Source organism: Carcharhinus amblyrhynchos, chromosome 18 (genome assembly GCF_965287045.1).
Source record: "Carcharhinus amblyrhynchos chromosome 18, sCarAmb.v2.hapA, whole genome shotgun sequence".
NCBI classification, from domain to species: Eukaryota; Metazoa; Chordata; class Chondrichthyes; order Carcharhiniformes; family Carcharhinidae; genus Carcharhinus; species Carcharhinus amblyrhynchos.
The window spans coordinates 29,584,625-29,597,589 of NC_137341.1; the positions used below are offsets into that span (position 1 = coordinate 29,584,625).

Below are 12,965 nucleotides of genomic sequence, written 5' to 3' on the forward strand. Positions count from 1 at the left end.
GCTCTGGTTTCCTCCCACAGTAAAAGATGTGCAAGTTAGGTTGATGAGCCATGCTAAATTTCCCCCACGTGTCAGGGGGACTAGCAAGGTAAAGTGCATGGGGTTATGGGGATAGGGCCTGGGCTGGGATTGTTGTCAGTGCAGACACGATGGGCTGAGTGGCTCCTTCTGCACTGTAAGGATTCAATTATTCTATGAGTAGACCATTCAACTCATTAAGCCATTCAATATCTTCATGACTGATTGGACACTTCAATGCCTTTCAGACCCACTATCCCTGTAACCCTTTAAGTTATTATTAATCAGAAATCTATCAATCTCTACTTTAAGCATACACAATGTCTGTGTTTCCACAGCCCTCTGCGGTAGAGAATCCCAAAGATTCACCACCCTCAGTGTAAAGAAATTTCTCCTCTTTCAGTGGTCTCTGAGCCCACTGGTGTGGCCAAGTCTCCTTGGTTCTCCACTGGTGGAGACCAGGAGTAATTCTCACCAGACTTACGCTGTGCCCGAAGGTCAGAAGATCCTGGGAGCTGGTAGAATCTGGTGTCAAGCAGGCTATACATATTTCAAATGGCCTCACACCTTTTCTGGACAAGATCCAGTTTGTGTTTTATTTGTTTGTTCAAGGCTGATAATTTTTTTTTTAATGTTACAGGTTACAACCATCCTGCACTGATTAAAGTGCTGCAGAACCCACAAAATGTGGTAAGTACGTCCTTTTATTAATTGTCCCTGTTTATTTTCTCACCCTGTCTGGGACCTAGCACACCAGGTTCTTGCTGAGATGCTGACCAGTCAACTGTAATGTCGCTATTGGTGCAGCCTGCAAGCTAATAAGCACCATGTTTGGAATATCCATCAACAAATGGCCGGCCCTCTATCCTTTTTATTTGCCCTTTTCCTTAATGTCTCTCACAACATCACTCTGAGGATAGGAGTGAGGTATTTGGAGAATAGGGACACACAGCCCTGTATCTGCCACTCTGTGATGCTGCACCAACATACTGTATCACATTGTATTTTTATATTTTAAACTAAAGCAGAATTTAATTAGTCTTCTACTTCCTTTCTCCATTTTGTTTGAAAGAGACAAATATTTGGCTGCTTTCTGTATGAATGCAGCATGAGGAAATGTCTGTTCTGTGCATGTATATGAGAATTCTGCTTCAAATGATGAAGAAATAATAAAAATGATGATAAAATCCAGAGCAGTTTCCTTATTGTCAAGTTGGAGACTGCAATCTGACTTTTAAAACTGATTAATCTCTGCGCAGTTGAGGTACGTTACTGGACTGGTAACCCAGAGATTTTGTGTTCATCTCCCCGCAAGACAACATATTATAAATTTAATTCAAAGTAGCTGGCCATTTGTGGGCTAGTCCAAGATAAAGGCAATCTATTTTACTGTTATTAAAAAAGTCCAACTGGTTCACCAGTGTCCCCTGCCCCCAGAAGGAAACTCGCCACTCCTACATGATCTGATCTACAAATAGTTCCAGTCCAGATTATATGGTTGGCCCAATACTAGAGATGATTTTTAACTCTTCCTTGGGCAGTATGAAAAATCTCCCAGTTTACACACCCATGACAAGGCCTTCAAAAATCCATTGTTCCATTTTTTTTAAGCTTCTCACCAAGTAGGCAGCAATGAACTCTTCTAAAGCTGGAGGTTCATTTTTAACATATTGCACAGGATTTTCCAGCCTTTCCAGCGGTGGATCTTCTGGGCTCACGGAAGGTGACCCCCCTGCCCCCACCACCGCCCTGTGGTAGAACAAGCAATCCACACAAAATGCCATAAATGTTGGCAGGACTAGTAGCCAATGGCGAGCTTCCTCTGTCGCTGGGAAACACGCTGTGGATGGGGGCTGGAAAATCCCACCCATTCAGTTTGAACTGGTTACCTGAGTGAGAAAAGTTGGCACTGCCAGGTTGGGGAGAACTCCTCAATTTCAAAATCTGTACATTAGCAAGGCGGATCATATTGCGGTGGCAGAGGGAGCCGCAATGGTGGATAATTAAAATTACTCGTTACGTAACCAGGGTGGCACGGTAGCACAGTGGTTAGCACTGCTGCTTCACAGCTCCAGGGTCCTGGGTTTGATTCCTGGCTCGGGTCACTGTCTGTGTGGAGTTTGCACATTTTCCTCATGTCTGCGTGGGTTTCCTCCGGGTACTCTGGTTTCCTCTGACAGTCCAAAGATGTGTGGGTCAGGTTGATTGGCCATGCTAAGAAATTGCCCCTAGTGTCCAGGGATGCATAGGTTAGAGGGATTAGTGGGTATAGTATATGGAGGTTAGGGCCTGGGTGGGATTGTGTTCGGTGCAGACTCGATGGGCCGAAGGGCCTCTTTTTGCACTGTAGGGTTCTATGATCTATGATGATCAAAGGACAGAGAAAATGGGGACACACAATCTCGTCAGCAAGAATCACGTTTCCCGATTCTGTACTTTCCGTCCATGTTGCCGTACTCTCTGATGGCAAATGCGGGCTGAAAATCACCCCCAACAGCTCCAGAAACTGAACCCAGTACCTCCATGGTGGCAGTAGACAATCCCTGGGATATATTATATTCCTCTGACCTCTCATCCATTTCTAAGTGAAAGCCAGACAGCAGGATTTCAGTTTGGATCAGGAGGTAAATTTTGACTTTGCTTCAACTCTGGAGCAATGGGTGAGTTTCAAACTCACCTTGTTACCCACCTGCCCAAAACCTGCTGTGTGTTAAAATCAGGGTTACCGCTGAAATATCAGCTATAAAACAATCCAGATTATTAATAAGGGCTGGGAAGAGGTGCAAGCATATGAGGTGGCGAGCAGGAGCTTTGGGAGACGGAGGCAGTGAATGGGAGAGTCAGGAGAGGTGGCGAGTGAAGCAGCTGTTTGTTTCAAAAATTGTATAGTTACCGCGTTAAAGCGAAAATGGAGATAACACGATTCAGGAACTTTCTTAATTCACAAAGCGCACTGAAACAGTGAAAAAGAATCCACCGCTGCCAGAACTGATTTGATTTTTTGGGGGGAGTGGCACGATGGCACAGTTCTGCCTCACAATGCCAGGGACCCGCGTTCGATTCCTGGCTTGGGTCACTGTCTGTGTGGAGTTTGCACATTCTCCCCTTGTCTGTGTGGGTTTCCTGTGGATGCTCCAGTTTCCTCCCACAGTCTGAATGACATGCTGGTTGGGTACATTGACCCAAACAAGCACGGGAGTGTAGTGACTAGAGGAATTTCACAGTAACTTCATTGCAGTGTTAACATAAGCCTTACTTCTGACTAATAAATAAACTTTAAACAAACATACTGTTAGAAAGCAGTTTGAGCATATACCTGTGTTACATGCAATTCAGGTCTCCATATTACAAAAAGGATATACAGGGTCTGGAAAAGATTACAAGCAATGTCCAATTACCCCCAAAGATTTCCAGCACAAACCAGCCTTTTTAAGTTACCGTGTAAGTGCAGTCACACCAAAAGATTTAAAGGGCCTGTGCACTTAAATGAATAGGCCACCCACAACAAAATCTTAGAGAAAAAAAGCTTTACAAATGTTGACACCAGACTGAACAGAAACATTCTGGGGAGATTGTGGAATATTGGTATTGTTGCTGGACTATAAATCCAGAGACCCAGAATAATACTCCAGGGTCTCGAGTTCAAATCCCACCATGGCAGATAATGAAATGTGAATTAAATAAAAATCTGAAATTGTAAGTTTAATGATGACCATGAAACCATTTTTGCTTGTTGTAAAAACCCATCTGGTTGACTTTAGAAATCTGCCATCCTTACCTGGCCTGGCCTGTATGTGACTCCAGATCCACAACAATGGTGTTGAATTTGAAATGACCCAGCAAACCACTCAGTTGGAGGGCAATTAGGGATGGGCTATTAACGTTGGCCCAGCCAGTGACGCCCATATCCCATGAATGAATTAAAGAAAAAAACTTATCAGGAAAGCCCAAATGGGTTTGCAGTATTTTTTTTCTCAAAAAGAAAAGGATGAGGGGTAATATCATAGAACCCTAGTTCAATATCCAGGAAGTGGTCAGAATGTGGAACCAGCAACTACAAGTAATTGAGGCAATTAACATAGAATCATTCAAGAGAAACTAGAGAAACACCTGGCAGAGAAAGGAATAGAAGAATATGCTGATAGTGGTAGCAGAAGGCTTTGATTTGATTTATTATTGTCACATGTATTAACATACATTGCAAAGTATTGTTTCTTGCGCGCTTGTGTGGAATACGGTCTGTTGGATATATTGGACCATGTCTGCGCTCTCATACTATGAGTTATGAGACACTGTATAAGTGACGGAAGTGTGAATGATGAGTATAATGCTGCACATTCACAGACTTTGTCAGCAACACAAAGGATGCTTTTTAATAAGGAAAAACTATAGAGAGGCCAGAAGCCCCAAGCTATCTTGGGCGCCCCAGTCCCTGTGTGTCTTCTACATGTCTTTAGACTGTCTTCTGCTTAAGAGAGAGCTCCATCCCTTGAGGTGATTACCCACACTCGGTTCCAATTGGTTTCTCCAAGTGACCCTGTTCTGTTGCGTTGACCTTAAAGGGATAATCACCACAATGAGGAATTGTAAAAGATAATTACAGCATTTTCCACTGTTCTATGAGCTAGTAACTAAATTGAGGGCCAATTTTGTTCCTATAATGGGCTGTATTCTCCAATCTTGCTCGCAGCCAGGATTCTCCTGTCCCACTGCAGTGAATGGAGATTTGGCTGAGTGCCAAATTCTCTGTCCTTGCTGGCTGGACATGAATAGCTGGAGAATCCTGGCCAGCACCTTTAAAGTCATAAAACATTACACAGCAGGTGAATCATCAGAGAGGATGTTTCCCCTGGTGAGAGAAATTCAGAATAAGGGCCAGTGTCTGAAAGTAAGTGGTCATTCATTTAAGACAGAGCTGAGGAGAAATTTTCTCCGAAAGGGTCATTAAAAATCTACTGATGACCATGAAACTATTGTTGATTGTCGGAAAAACCCATCTGGTTCACTAATGTCCTTTAGGGAAGGAAATCTGCCATCCTTACCTGGTCTGGCCTACATGTGACCCCAGAGCCACAGCAACATGGTTGATTCTCAACTGGCCTTGAGTAACTAGGGATGGGTAATAAATGCTGGCCAGCCAGTGATGCCCGTGTCCCACGAATGAATAAAAAAAGCTCTCAGCCACACTGGGAGATATTAGGACATGTGACCAAAAGTTTATATAGACAGCTATGTTTTAGGCAGCATCTTAAAGAACGAGTGAGAGGTAAAGAAGCACAAATGTCGAGGGACACCTCTCCAGAGTTCAGGGCCTATACAGCTTGAGACACAATCACCAAAGGTCAGATTTGGTGCGCTGAAGGTACTCAGAGGGTTTTAGAGCTGGATGGGGTTAGAGATAGGAAGAGGTGAGACGATGGAAGAATTTGAAACCCGGATGAAAATTTTAAAATCAAGGTGTGGCTGGACCACAGGCCATTGTATGTCAGAGAGCTCAGGAGTGAAAGGTGAACGAGACTTGGATGTGAGTTAGGATAAAAGGCAGCAGAAATTTGGATGGCCTCAAGTTTAAGGAGGGTCAAAGATAGGAGGCTGGTAAGGGGAGTATTGGAGTAGTCATTAAAAGGACAAATTGGTGGGGGGGGGAGGTGGAATGGAGGAAACAAAGAAAACTTTTCTTGCGCAGAAGCTCTGAGAATACAATACAGAAATCATATTCACTTTCTTAAAGAAAAATGAATTAATACTTGAAAAAGAAAGATGTAAAAGATATTGAAAGGACAGTGAAATGCAACTAACAGACAAGCACTTTCAGAGAACTAACTCCAGCATGATGGATAGTGACTTGCCTTCAATGCAGCATAATTTGACAATGCTAAATCAAATGTGTTTGCTGTGAAAAGTTGCCATGCAACATTCTTGGGAAGGAAGAAATTTTGATATCTCAACTTAAAAAAAGGTTGCAATTTAGTTTATTGAGAACTTCATGTAAAAGGGTCAAAGGTAGATAAGATTTTCAAAATTGAAAAATAAAGCAAGTCAAGCCAATATACTTGGGTTTTAGAAGGTTCTGCCCAGGTAACCAAGAGGGATAACTCTCACTGTCCTCAGGTTTCAACACAGTGGAGATAAAGGGAGAGAATAGCGAGATGCTTTGGACCCAGCAGGAACAATAGAAGAATGATAAGTGAAATAATGACCATTGTACTACCAATGAAAGAGGCAGCATGGTCGCACTGTGATTAGCACTGCTGCCTCACAGCACCAGGGAACCAGGTTTGATTCCTGGCTTCGGTCATTGACTGTGCAGTGTCTGCTCGTTCTCCTCACGTCTGTGTGGGTGTCGTTTGGGTGCTCCAGTTTCCTCCCACAGTCTGAAAGACATGCTGGTTAGGTGCATTGGCTGTGCTAAATTCTCCCTCTGTGTACCCAAACAGGCACCAGAGTGTGGCAACTACAGATTCATCCCCATTCAAATCTGTTCTCATTTACAAAATCTCAAAAGTCACCTGAAAGGGGCCATGGGAGCACAGTGGTTAGCACTGCTGCCTCACAGCACCAGGGACCCAGGTTCAGTTCCTGGCTTGGGTCACTGCCTGTGTGGAGTCTGCACATTGTCTGCGTGGGTTTCCTCTGGGTGCTCCGGTTTCCTCCCACAGTCTGAAAGATGTGCTGGTTAGGTGCATTGGCCGTGCTAAATTCTCCCTCAGTGTACCCAAACAGGCGTTGGAGTGTGGCGACTAGATGATTTTTACAGTAACTTCATTGTAGTTTTAATGTAAGCCTACTGGTGACACTAATAAAAAAGAAAGGATCTAACAGAGAGGTTAGAGACTGAAAGTGACAGAAGGATCACTTTAAGTATTGCTGTAATAACCTCCTTAGATCTTAGATATGGAAGCATTGTTAAGACAGCGGTTTCCAAAGGATAAAACGTGATAGAAAATTCTGCACCAAAGAGGCTGGAAAAGAAACCATGCCACAGGTTTCAAATGTGGTTATGGAAAACTATCGTGGAAGAGAGAAAATAAAAGAACACTGATGATTTAAAAGACACCAATTACTCACATGACCGTGTAAAATATTACAGGTAAATAAAAATCTTTCATATAGTTAAAAACTATACATAGATATTACTTTAATAGAAGAAATATGAAATATTAGAAATAATTTAGGTGGAATTTTACGGCGTCGCTCGCGCGAGACCAGAAATTCCCACCTGAGGTCAACAGAGATTTCTACTGTCGGACCCTAGCCCGCTCTGATTCCATGGCAGGCGAGGTGGTAGAATTCCATCTCAATGATGTTTGAAGTTAGTAGTTGTGTTTACTATTTTAAAATAGGCATCAAATTAATAAACAAAAGAATTCTGTTTAAAGACGGTAACATCTTGATATCTAATTCTAAAACCAAGTACATTTGTTCTATTTACAGATTTATGAAGGAGCAGGCTACCAAGCTTTGGGGTGACCCATGACTTGAAGAATCTTCGGTAGAATCAGTTACTAGCTTTGGGGAAACATCAGTTACAGAGGAACCCACAAGTCTCCTCCAACCCCATATGGCTCCACAACCTCTGCAGACTGGCCTTCAGAGGACAGGAGGGATTTGTAACATCCCGGAGCTTCTAGAAGGAGGATTGCTGGTTTCTCACTAGCACAGTGAGCAGGTTAACTAGAGAGGCAACTTATTCTGCCTAAGGTGGCTCACCAAATAGCATAATGTTATGCAACATCATCCTGTCACTGTGCATCTGGTCTGTATCAGTGGCACGGACATATTGAATAGCGTGAGGACATGGCCGTGTGCCCGTTTCCAGTATGCTAGCCTGTGGAAGGTGCATCACCTGGTCTCTTCTGGTAGGCCCATGTGGCACAAACCAAAGGCAACCCTGGATGATTCTATGGCAGGCGCACAGCAAAAACACTGTCAAATTTGGCTGTGCTCTCTCTGTAGACATGTGATGAACCTCATGGACACCATGCTTCTCTGATACACTGAATGGTGCTACAGAGCATTCAGTCAAACCCTATGTGAAAGGGTAGTGAAGCAAAATAAAGTTTTCACAGTTAGATCTTTGTCTCTGCAAATACTGCATGATTTACGATCAGACTATTCCATCCAATAACCAGTTCACAGTAAGCATGGCAGAAAACCGTGGACACCAAGCATTATTTGGCTCATTTTCAGAGTCATCCCCAATGATACCCAGGCATCATTGGGGATGACTTTCGCATGATTTACCTGGCATTAACAAAGTAACACAGAAGTGGAAAATGCTGGAGAAGCTCAGTAGATCTGACAGCCTCTGTGGAGAGAGAATAGAGCCAATGTTTTGAGTCAGGATGACTCTTCATCAGAGTTGATAAAGGGTCATCCAGGCTCGAAATGTTGGCTTTATTCTCTCTCCACAGAGGCTGTCAGGCCCGCTGAGTTTCTCCAGCATTTTGTGCTTTAGTTTCACATTCCAGCATCTGCAGTATTTTGCTTTTATCTTGGTGATTAACAAAATGGTCTCAAAGTAGAGTCGGTAATTTTACCTCATGGTGCAGCTGATACCACTTCCAAAGGGGGCTACTACCAAGTGTCAAAATGTTTCTAGCAATCAATCAAAGCTTTCAAAGCTTTAGTTTTCATTTCCTGCCTCCAAGAGTATACTATATTGGTGCTGTATTTGTCACCTGTACATTTTATCATTGTGCATGATTGCATTGCACCAACCTAACCAGTTTCTGCATATTCATTCATTCAGTTTCAATTTAATAAGAGTAGTCCTCCAGAGAATACATGTCAATCCTTTGTTTGCTAACTGACAACTAAAACAGCAGCAACTTGCATTTATATAGCACCTTTAAGCATTAAAATTGTCAGATAGTACTTTAGTAGGGCTAAAAATGGATGCTAACCCCCAGCTGATACGGTGTATTTAAGCAAATTACTGTGAATGCTGGGAATCTGAAACCAAAAGAGAAAATGCTGGATAATCTCAGCAGGTCTGGCAGCATCAGTAAGGAGAGAAAAGAGCTGACATTTTGATGACCCTTTGTCTGCGCCCTCCCCAGTCCTTCTCAGTCTTTCCCAGGTCAGATTCTTTTCAATCACAACTCCCAGTCACAGTGCCCTTTTAGAGGTACAAGCTCATTTTAAGAGTGCAGGCTAGGATTAAGCTAGTCACTCATGATTCTAATAACTATTCTAATAACTACCCCAGCAGCTTCAACCAGCAGTTAGATCATAGAATTCCTACAGTGCAGAAGGAGGCCATTCAGCTCATCAAGTCTGCACTGACTATCCGAAAGAGCATCCCACTCAGACCCGATTCCCGTAACCCCATACATTTATTCTGATAATCCCCTAACCTACACAATTTATAACACCAAAGGGCAATGTAGTATGGCCAACCCACCTAACTTGCACATCTTTGGAGTGTGGAGCACCCAGAGGAAACCCACATAGACACGGAGAGAATGTACAAACTTCACACAGACAGTGACCTGAGGCCAGAATCGAATCCAGGTTCCTGGCACTGTGAGGTAGCAGTGCTAACCATTGTGCCAACATTGCCCAGTTAACACGGGGTGGAAACAGACTTCAGATGAGCTGGCAGCATGGAGTTGGCATGCTGCCTGCATGGTAATCAACAGGTGTGGGTTAACTGTGCAGCACCGTCTCCCACCTACTTTCAGGGGCCTCTCCATTTCAGAGCTTGTCTGCCTTAGTCAGGTCTCTTTAATGTGATTGTTTGCTGTCTTCACACAGGTCGCAGATCTTCTGTAGAGGATATTACACTCTATAGGATAGCTGATGACTGTAAGTTTCCAATGGCAGCTCCAAGCTTAAGGAGCAGAGAGTGCCATTAGTTCATGGCTAACAACAACACCTTCAGCATTCCCAATATTTAGCTGCAGGAAGCTGTGCCTTATCCAAGCCCAAATGTCAGTCAATTAGTCTGATGGCAAAGAGGCAAGGGGGTGTTGAGAGGAAGATGTGGAATCTGACCTCATATCAGAAGATGGTGATTCCAAGGGTTGGGAGGGAGGTGAGGAATCAGAAGAGCCCAAGAACAGATCAGTGCAAAGGTAGGAAGAAAAGCCATGGGGAGGGATCCTCTGTTGAGGCTCTGATAGCAAATGTAGAACCAACTGAAGGCAATCCCACTGAGCTGGGAAAGTGTGTACACGAGGGGAGGTGATGGCCTAGTGGTATTATTGATTGACCATTAATCCAGAAACTTAGCTAATGTTCTGGGGGCTTGGATTCAAATCCTGCCATGGTAGAATTTGAATTCAATTTTTAAGAATTTGAAATTAAGAATCTAGTGATGACCATGAAACCATTGTCGATTGTTGGGAAAACCATCTGGTTCACTGATGTCGTTCAGGGAAGGAAATCTGCCCCCTTTACCTGGTTGGGCCTACATGTGACTCCAGATCCACAACAATGTGGTTGACTCTCAACTGATCTCTGAAATAGCCTGGCGAACCACTCAGTTGTATCAATGGTTCAAGAAGGCAGCTCACCATCACCTTCTCAAGGGCAATAGGGACAGGCAATAAATGCCAGCTTAGCTAGCGACACCCATGCCCCACAAATGAAATTTTTAAAAATCTGTTAATTTGCTTCTCAAAGTTTCACAGAATTTCCCTTCAATTCTTTGTTGAGTGACAAACTAATGCACATAATTAAACTTCACTGAATTGTATGCGTGTGTTGTTTGATCTCTACTTTTCATTCAGTACCGAAGCCTCGTGTTATAAATCACCATGATTTACACAATGCACTGATTCTATCCATTTGTCAGAATGATCTATTCAATGAACATCAGTTGGATGTTGGAACTTGGTAGAAGTGATAAGAGAGGATATCATAAACCAGAATATACATTAAAACTCTGACAGGATGCAAAACACTGGCGGTTACTTTTCTGTCTATTCATTTAAATATCTGGGCTTTTTAAGTTTCTTGGAAGATGGAGAGTATTTTATCCGTAAAATTCTGCGATTAGATTCTTAATTATTTAAATTATTAAACATTTTTAACATTTAAGTAGCTTTATCTTTGCTGATCTTTTACTCAACAAATGTGGAAGTGTCTCATTGTTATCATCAGCTAATGTTAGATGGTTTTGATGATTCACTTAATTGAATTCAAACTCGATGGTTTGAGTTCTTCCCATTTTCATAATGCCTGAAGCTATTTGATGAACATTGGTCCAGGTTTTGCCAGGTGTTGGGGTTTGATGGTGAACTGCTGGCACCCTGCAACATTGCCTCTCAAAAACTGACCACAGCTTCAGGATTAACGCATGGGCAGATTGGGAGAAAGCCCTGAGGCTGTTGCCTGTCACTCATTGATCTGCCACATGTTGTGTTGTGGACCCACCATTTCCCCCCTTCCCTGACCCATAAGCCAGCAATCACTGAGGCCGGTTGTTCTGGTGAGAACATCCCCTTATCTAACATTGCCATAATCACATAGACGAATCACCCTCCTGCATTCCTTTAGTGCCTGTCTTCCATGTGTCTTTTTCTGACCCAGTGCTACCACATGCTGCAGCCTGGCTGATGAACAGGTGGCCTTGCAGGAAGTCCTTGAGAAAGTCCAGCCTTAGTAGCCTGACTTCAGACTGCAGCACACTAGTACATCTGGGCTAGCTGTCCGGCAGCCACTCACAAAACTATTAGTGGAGCAGCAGTGGTGGCTGGATGAATACTTGCATCCTGAGAGAGGACAGAAGATTTATTCTGCCTGAGCAGTCCTAGCAATATGTTGGAGGGCAGATAACTGGACTGCTGTGATACCCTACAGGTCCCTTTGTACTCTGTCATCCACAGCCATAATGGCAGTTGTCTAAGCTTGCATGACAGCACTCTGATGTTGTGTAACTTCCACTTTACTGTAATGGAAGCTGAGATGTCAGCCATTAGACCCTGCATCTTGGTTGGGTCCGCATGTGTTCGCACAGAACTGCCCACCACTTCAACACTGGACAGGATGACACCAAGTTCAATGAAAGACCAAGTTGGTGTCGAAGCCCTCCATATTCCTCAACATTGACCACTGGTTTTGTAACTGGCCTGCCGATGCACCAAGCCCTGTCTGCTGTGCATTGTGCGTACCCATTAGCATTATTTAACACCACAGCAAAGACCTCATTGGAGTCCTCCTCAGCAGACCACATTGCAACCTTGCCCTCTGGTCCACTGACCCCTACGATAGCACCTTATCCCATGCCCCTGTCACCACATGCAGATCCTGTCTCTTAGAGATATGCACAAAGTCAATACCTGAGCTGGTGAGCACGATAATGTTTCTTCATCATCAGTCTCTTCCTGCACTTCCATCTTCTTCATATCCACTATTTCCTGACCAGGTTACATTTCTTGGGTATGTGAAAGGAGAAAGGCTACAGTTGTGGTAGGGGGAGGGGGGAGAGAAAGTAAGGGGTGAATGCTTACACTATCTGCAGATTGTAAATGGGAAGAAATTGCGGAGAGAGGGACAAGCAGGATGTGAGATGGAGAAATTGAGATGAGCACACCATCATCTTCGATAGATTCAGTCCCAATGCATGGGGGTGAGGATATGGAGCTGTGATGGTTCAGTTATGGTAAGAAGTCTCACAACACCAGGTTAAAGTCTAACAGGTTTAGTTGGAATCACGAGCTTTCAGAGCACTGTTCCTTCAACAGGGCTCTGAAAGCTCATCATTCCAAGTAAACCTGTTGGAGTTTAACCGAGTGTTGTGAGACTTCTTATTGTGCCCACCCCAGTCCAACGCCAGCATCTACACATCATGGTCCAGCTATGTACCACCTTTCATGAAAGAGAGAGGGACTTCTGTGAATAAGTATGATGCAAAGTGTTTGAGTAATACAACTATCATAGTTGAATGGCAGTATTACAAGCTGTCAATGTGAGATTTGCAGCAATACTAAAGTGTACAA

General features: G+C 43.5%; 1 protein-coding gene across 1 annotated transcript in view; it reads left to right on the top strand.

Moving 5' to 3' along the window:
* The window catches only part of abat (4-aminobutyrate aminotransferase), a 149,694-nt gene that overhangs the window by 109,905 nt on the left and 26,824 nt on the right, over positions 1–12,965 (top strand). The window contains exon 6 of the mRNA XM_080206645.1: positions 659–708. Within this exon, the coding sequence (XP_080062771.1) occupies positions 659–708 (50 nt within the window). The remainder of the gene's footprint in view (positions 1–658; positions 709–12,965) is intronic.